The sequence below is a fragment of the Austrofundulus limnaeus genome, unplaced genomic scaffold (assembly GCF_001266775.1).
Source record: "Austrofundulus limnaeus strain Quisiro unplaced genomic scaffold, Austrofundulus_limnaeus-1.0 Scaffold587, whole genome shotgun sequence".
Taxonomy (NCBI): Eukaryota; Metazoa; Chordata; class Actinopteri; order Cyprinodontiformes; family Rivulidae; genus Austrofundulus; species Austrofundulus limnaeus.
In genome coordinates this window covers 116,064-123,874 of record NW_013952989.1, presented here as the reverse complement: position 1 = coordinate 123,874, position 7,811 = coordinate 116,064, and the positions used below count along the sequence as shown (strand labels likewise).

The following is a 7,811-nucleotide window of genomic DNA, read 5'->3' as shown; positions in this document are numbered from 1 at the left end:
GGCATTTATAAATGTATGAATCATATGGTGAAAAACTGACTTTGAAAAATAAATCTGTTCTTTTTTTCTTATAAAAGGCTAAATAAAACAAAAATATTGGTGGTAATTTTTGACTGTGTAACTTTACAAACGGCACACCATACATTCTAATATTTCATTGGACCATGCTCCATTCTCTGTGTTATTGTTTGGATAAGCTTCTGCAATGTCACCAGATTTATTTCCATCCAGTGTTGCATTAATTTTTCACCAAGATCTTGTATTGATGGTGGTAGAGTCTGACCGCTGCTCAAAGCCTTCTCCAGCACATCCAATACTTCACATGCAATATTGGATTTTAGCATTAACAAAGTGATTCTCAAAGGAATACTGGCTGAAAACTTACCATACAGTATAGTTTTTAATGCCTGACTCATGTCTGCATTCTCCATGCTGTCATAGACAGGACCATTAAAGTGTCTGTGACATCAAATTTTTGTAATAAATATGAATGCATTTTTGGAAAGATAACATTAATAACTTATTACAAAACACATTTCAAGCCGCTGAGACGAACATGTGTTGAGATATTTACATGTGAAGTAACAGGAAGTGATGTCACGGGGAATGTCTGAATGTAAACAGAACATTATTACAATGGATAGACTGTAGAGAAGAATCTGATGTTTCTTTAGATTATTTTGAGTCACTAGCAGTGATAAATGAACAAGAGTTCAAACAATATTGCTTTAATAAGAAAAGACCAGAGAATTTGATTTCTTAAAGAGATCCCCTTTGATGTCACTTCCTGTTTGTTTCGTCCAAGCCTAACTAAAATGAAAATAGCCAGTTATTTGACAAAATGAATAAAATTGTGTGTTTTATGCCAAGTTTCATAAGTATATAGATTTTTTCTTCGACTTTTTGAATGTGAAGGATATGCAAGTCACAGGCACTTCAACTAGACAGAAAATGGTTGAAAAAACAGTCAAAGTTCCAAGAAAAACTGTGAAACACCTTCAGAACCTTTTGAGAAATAACTTAGAAATGATTTGCTAGAAAGTCAGGCTCCTTAAATAAAATTAGGAATAGTTTAAAACATCTGCTCAGTACTGCTTATATACTGTCACAGACACATACACAGAAGTTGATGTGAATAAAACACTGGGCTGATGTGTTGCTGTTCACTCTGACCTGCTCTCTTCTCTCTCAGAGCTCGTGGTGTGGCCGTGGGATTTTTGAAAGTTGGGTTCAAGAAGTTATTTCTGCTTGTGAGTCCGTTATTTACTGTCACTTCATCGTTCGCGTCGCTGACTGTATGGTTGAAGCTGTTCTTCCTTTCTGAACCTTTTTCTTCTAGAATCAACAAGGTGTGCACATAGAGGCTGAGCCGCTGTGTGTTTTGGATTTCTATGTAGCAGAAAACTTGCAGCGACATGGCTACGGGCTGGAGTTGTTTAATTTCATGCTTCAGGTAAACACTTTGTATTCTTGACTGAAATTTAGTTTACAAAGATTGAGAACATAATCAGCAATGCAGGACAACCCTGGTCAACTGAAATGTCTGGTCAACAATGGGGACCAAGCTCTCACTCTGGTTGCACAGCCCCGTTGCAAGACGTCTAAGACTCATATTACCCCTGCAGGACACCACAGTGGGTACAGTGCTTAGCTTCATTTAAGACAAAAGGTAACCATTCCTCAGTTTTGGAAGGTATCAGGTTGAGAAGATCCTCAAAGTAGTCCTTCTACCACCAATTAATGTCGTTATTTGATGTCAGCATTGTACCATATCCAAATGTAAGCTTTCTGGTTGAAATGCTGAGATGTCTGACAGCTAAGCTCAGTCTTCTTGAGGTCTACAAACAGTTCTGCTCCGTAGGCTCACCAAACTACTTCCACAAGCAAGATTTTGATCTGTAACGCCAATCGCTATCTATCAGCTTCTCATGAGTCCTAAAAAACCAATCAAGGCCTTTAATAGATGCAGCTTCATACTGCTGGAACAGAGAGCACCCAACGTTCTGCCATCGATGGTTGCCTCCATCATTGGTAGGATTTACAGATAACTCTGACTGGGGCTTCAGCCAGGCGTCCTCAACACAATACTGGACACTTGGGTAATACTACTTGGCATCTTCTCGTACCACCTGACCCAAATCTAATCACTAGCATCAGTGCTAAAATAAATTGATTGTGATTTGATGAACAACTCAACAGATTAATTCCAAATGTAAATTCCAGAAGCTTTAACGTAACACTATAGATGAAAATACACTTTGCCCACTGTGGTACCAATATCAGCTGTTTGCAAAGCTGAACTGTTAAAAAGCCATGGTGTTTCACTTGATGATCCTGTTAAAATGAAAAGTCTGTCAGTAAAGTCCCATTTCTTGTCTTACTGTAGCACAAGAATGTAGAGCCAGTAGAGATGGCATATGACCGGCCCTCACCAAAACTCCTGGCTTTCCTGGCTAAACACTACAGCTTGATGCAAAGCGTTCCTCAGGTAATTCCTGTCAACTCAGTCTGTCTCCTAATTCAAGTGATGTGTGTTTTCTGTATTAGCTTTTCCTTACAGATCTTCGATGAAAGGTGAAAGGTTTGTGACTTATAAAGTGGCTGCTTCCTTTATAGTGGTCATATTTAGTTATTAGCCTATTCATCCTCTTTTCTGCTTTTTAAATCAACCAAGTCATTCTTCTCATGAAACAGAAGCATTTGTTGTGGAGCCATTCAAGGTGTTAGCATGCTGTATTTAATTGTATTTGGTCTATGAAAAAATCACAGACTTCTAACATTTGCAATTTTTGACCTGAAACCCAGTGGTGAGCAGCGCTAATCCAAAAATTAGCTCCGCAATTTCCAAAGCACTTATGAAAATGTTTAGGTCCGCAACTTCAAAAATGCTTATGCCACAGAAAAACTAGCGGAAGCTAATTTTAAAGCACAAGTTCAGTTTGACACTTACTAGCTGGCAACAATTCATGTACATTATGTGCACAGCACTGCCAACTAGTGGTGTATGAACCCTTTCACAACTTAATTCTACAACTGCCGATTGCTGGGGATGTGATTTCCTGAAATAGATCTTTAGCTCCTGGTGTAAAAATTAAAAAGTTGTTGAGGATTGCTAGTTCGGCTGCTTCTTTAAAAATTGTTGAGGATTGCTAGTTTGGCTGATTCTTTAAAAATTGTTGAGGATTGCTAGTTTGGCTGATTCTTTAAAAAGTTGTTGAGGATTGCTAGTTCGGCTGCTTCTTTGTCTTTTTCTTTTGTTTGTTGTAGATTTTTCATTAAAGAAGCATCAATAAAGTGATTATAAAACAGTTTATTAGAAAACTGAAGCGATGCATTCTGGGTACATGACGGATTTGATTTGTGACAGGAAAGCACAGTTCGCAGGCAACTATCTTCCCTTCAAAATAAAAGCTTGGATTTTAAAGTTTTCCATGTAGTTACCCCAGTTGACCACTAGATGTCAGTGTTCATCAGCATAACATCTTTAAATCATTTCTGAGTCTAAAACCCCGTTGCTTCGACCACTTACGTCAACTATTGAGCTCCAGTGTTTAAATTTTATTTAAAAAAAGGAGCTCCACTTGTAAAGTAAAATAAATCAATACATACAAAATTTTAGTATGGATTACAAACATTAACTGTTTTTGCTATCGCCTTCCTGCTATGCAAGCAGACACAAAGCATTGTGGGAAAACAGAACCCTGACCAAAAGCAACAGTCAGCAAGGATGTACGTATGTCTTCATAATAAGTGTGTTTATCTGGGTGGGGTGATGTTGGATAGATCACGTGTTGCGATTCATTGACAAGCCAAACCTTCTGCTGTTCAAGATAATAATGACTGGTAGATAATTAGTTATTAGTGGTACTACATTTTAATTTTAGAAAGTGCAAATCTGCTTATGAATTATAAAAATTAGTAAGACCGCTAAAGCGCAAATGAAATATTTAGGTCCACAATTAGCGGATTTGCACTTTAGCGGGCTGGTACCCACCACTGCTGAAACCATATCCTCCCAGCCATCATTAAATGATGAATTAAAGAAATTTACAACTGTGAACTGAGTAGGGGTGTAAGAAAATATCGATACACTGAAATATCACGATATTTCATTTCCCGATACTGTATCGATATTCTAAAGCCCTGTATCGATTTTTAATTAAGGTTTAAAATGTCAACTTTCCTGCCAGCCGTTCATTTTTATTTTGTAGTTCAGCCTCTGACCACTAGTTGGCAGCAATGAGCCAGCCATTTGGCTCCTCTACCTCTTGAGCGGGTAGCGTTAGCATTGTAAGTAAACATTAGCTTTTCTTTTTTTCAGTAAGAAGTTTTTATTTAAAAGAATTTTTGGACAAAAAAATCGCAATATATCACGATATTTGCCTTGCTTACAGTATCGCAATATATCGGGATATATCGTATCGTGACCCCTCTGTTATATGTATCGTATCGCCAAATTCTTGCCAATATACAGCCCTAGAACTGAGGACAGTAATTGTTGAAACTTAAAAATAGAATTCTTTCCAATTTTTGCTTGGTGTACAGCTTCAGTTGCTGATTGTTTCCTGAGCCATTGTGCTAATATCTGTTAAAGAAAGATGTGGGGTTTAATGCAGCGCTGCCTGAAGGGTCAAAGGCCTCGGGCATTCAGTGTTAGTTTTCAGCCGTGCTGCTTGCTTGTAGAGATTTGTCCAGATACTCTGAATCTTTCTGGTCTGTAGATGATAAAATCACTAAATTCTTTGCAATTGTACGTTGAGATATGCTGTTCTTAAAATGTTGGACTATTTGCTCACGCAGTTGTTGCTTGTGAATGACTGAGCCTTTCATGGATACTCCCTTGATACCCAATCATGACACTCTCCTGTTTCCAGTGAACCTGTGGAATGCTCCAGGTGTTTTTTCCTCAACTTTTCAAGTTACATGGATCCAAATCGATATATCGATTAAATGATCAATGATTCAATTACAAAAATATCAGTCCATATCATCATCATATGCCCGATGTGGATCAATATTGAATTGAATAATTAAATTAAATTTCTTTGTGATATTGAGAAACATGGTATTGCTGAAACACTCCCCTGTTTATCTGAATTGTGATGGAAAACCCTCGTCACATTTAGCGTCAGTGTGGCAGAGTACCATGACTTAGACAATTGACCAGTCAGGTTGCTGTATTCCTGAACGTCAGATGAACTTGGTAAACTTGTTCATCTAGTTTTTATTTTTTTTGCCTTTTCTTTCCATGAGGTAGCAAGTTCTGACCTTCCTCCTTATCTGATCAAGACTTACTGCACATTTACAGCAATGGAACAAGTCAGAGTTTAACAGTTGCACAAAGTGAAATATTTTTGATGATCTTCATGAAAATCGGTTGGTTTGTTCACTACTTAATTTTCATGAAAATGTCTTGTCTTTTGTGCAGGTCAATAACTTTGTTGTGTTTGAGGGCTTCTTCCTGAACAGAACAGGTAACTTTTACACCAGTTTTTCATTGCTGTTGTTGATATGAAAGAGTTTATAATGATGCATTTTTCTTTGTGGTTTTTATTTCCTTGGCGTGTGGCCCAAACATGTCAGTTTTTCTTATTATCACTAAATCTTCACTGTGCTTTTAAGAATAGTTTTCCCAGAATAAAGTGCAACATTTTTGACTACGTCATCCTGTTTAGTTAGGAAATATGCTGCATGCTGTAATTTTGAAATAAAGTTTTTACTTTTAAGCCCGTAAGGGACAATATCATGTAAAATCAAATTTTTTGAGTTTTATATTATGTTATAATGTTATACTCTCATAAAAAACATGCCCAAAGCCTTGCTTTGACTCATTCATGCATGTTTGAGAAATCCTGCAGTGTTTTTAGGAAGCCATGCTGAGGAGCAAAACAGCAGGTGGGGACCAGAAACACCTTTTGGTACCAGAAACGCCCCTGGGATGTGTCTTTTAAGCGCTCCCCCCTCCCCACACACCCCGCCCATGACTCCTGCAGGCTCTCAGGTCAAAGTGAAAGTGAAACTTAAACTGTCTGCTGAGCTCTCAACATTAGTTCTCACTCAGTGAAGCTCTTTTCAGATCAAAAATACCTTTGAGGCAATGTATTTTCAGATGCCAAGTAAACTGCATCATAACCCCCCTGCGCACACTGAAATGGGCAAGACAGAAGCGGAAGGTGGTTCTTAAAGAGACAGAGGACAATTTCAAGGCATTTAGAAGAGGAAGTGGTGAGAAGATGTTTATTTTCTATTTAAACATAAAAACAGCATTTTAATAACAGCTAAAGGCAATATAGATACTTTATTATGGTATAGTATTTAAGTGTATGCCTGAGAAACACATAATATTGGCCCTTTAGCAGTCTTTGTTCCACTGGTGGGCTAAAACGGTGCAATTTCTGCCTTTAAACTTTTCCAGACGATACCGGGGGCTTTTAATTTGAAAACTAGGGTGTCAGACGACTTCCTCGGGTTCTTACCTTTAGTTTGACATCTTTACAGGAAACAAAAATGTCTAAAGGCTTTTAAGGGATTTCAGAGCAGACTGAAAAAGTTATCTTTCATATTTTGCTTGTCTATGCAGATTAAAAGCTTCGAATAGGTCACTCAGTCCAGAAAAATTAGACTTTTAATTGAGTTCATAACTTTTTGCTCTCCCAGATTCTCCTAGGCATGGACGGATTAAAGTCCGTACAGCGTTTTGTAGGGATATCTTTTCTTTTCATGCATCTCCAACGTCCTGTTTCCTCTTCTTTGTCAGATAATTAGCTGATTCTGTTTTTTGTTTGTTTGTTTTTTGTTGCTATTTTTAGTCAGACAGTCTCGTTTTTCCCATCTTGAATCAGCAGTGTGTTCAGAAAGTACTCAGACCTCCGTCCCCTTTTGTCGTTTTGTCATGTTGCAGCGCGTTGATACAATTTTTAAAAAACTACACCCTGGAATCCATGGTCTCTGCTGAGATTGAGCCAAGAAAAAAAGTGGGTTTTAAGAGAAGTTTTAATAGTAGACGGTGAAGAGGCCTGTCTGAGATGGAGGAGCAGTTTGCAACACAGATTAGGAGCTGACTCAGCAAAAGAAAGACCCCCCCACCCCCTCTAGCTTGAGTCTAATTTTGTGGACACTCAGAAAGGGCAGCAGTCTGAGAGGGCAGCAGCTCTGAAAAGTAGCATGGGGCAAGGCCATTAAATAAAACATTTAAAGGCCAATCCAAAAACAAATAAATGCTTTTTCAAATAAAACCGTTGAGTCGTTCAGCAGAATTTTGAACAATTTGCACCCAGCTCGCAGAAAACCCACTGATAAAATCTCTTTTTTTTAATGAGTGCTCTTGTCTGGCTGTCTATAGCTTAAGCTCAGGATCTAATTAACCCCACCTCCCCAAAAAAATTAGCATTCAGTCAGTATGATACAGGGCCAAGGAACCTAAATCTACAGGGGAGGACCCAGCAGTGCCTCCAAAAACCATCAGTAGTTTTGGTTTCATTAAAATTAAAATTAATAAAATGATAGTGGCGACTAAAAACTTGTTTCACAATAGTTCACGTGTGGTTTATGTTCATAACAGGTTTCATAACTGGCTTGTTATGAATAGGGCTGCCACAAACAATTATTTTTATAATCGATTATCACGATTATTTATTCGATTAGTCGACTAATCAGATCATACATTAATTGAATATAAAACATAGAGCTTATCACGTCAGAATGCAGCTGCTATTATATAACCATGGTTAGATTTTAGCTATATGCTAACTAAAAATAATTGCTGTGGAAGTTAAGTTCTGCTCTGCAGATATTACACAGGTTTCTCTTTC

General features: G+C 37.7%; 1 protein-coding gene across 2 annotated transcripts in view; it reads left to right on the top strand.

The window, feature by feature from the left end:
* atat1 (alpha tubulin acetyltransferase 1) overlaps positions 1–7,811 on the top strand; it is a 49,883-nt gene that overhangs the window by 10,805 nt on the left and 31,267 nt on the right. For both annotated transcript variants that reach the window (XM_014026751.1, XM_014026752.1), the window contains exons 4-7: positions 1,193–1,250; positions 1,340–1,453; positions 2,387–2,488; positions 5,429–5,474. In XM_014026751.1, coding sequence (XP_013882205.1) covers positions 1,193–1,250; positions 1,340–1,453; positions 2,387–2,488; positions 5,429–5,474 — 320 coding nt within the window. The remainder of the gene's footprint in view (positions 1–1,192; positions 1,251–1,339; positions 1,454–2,386; positions 2,489–5,428; positions 5,475–7,811) is intronic.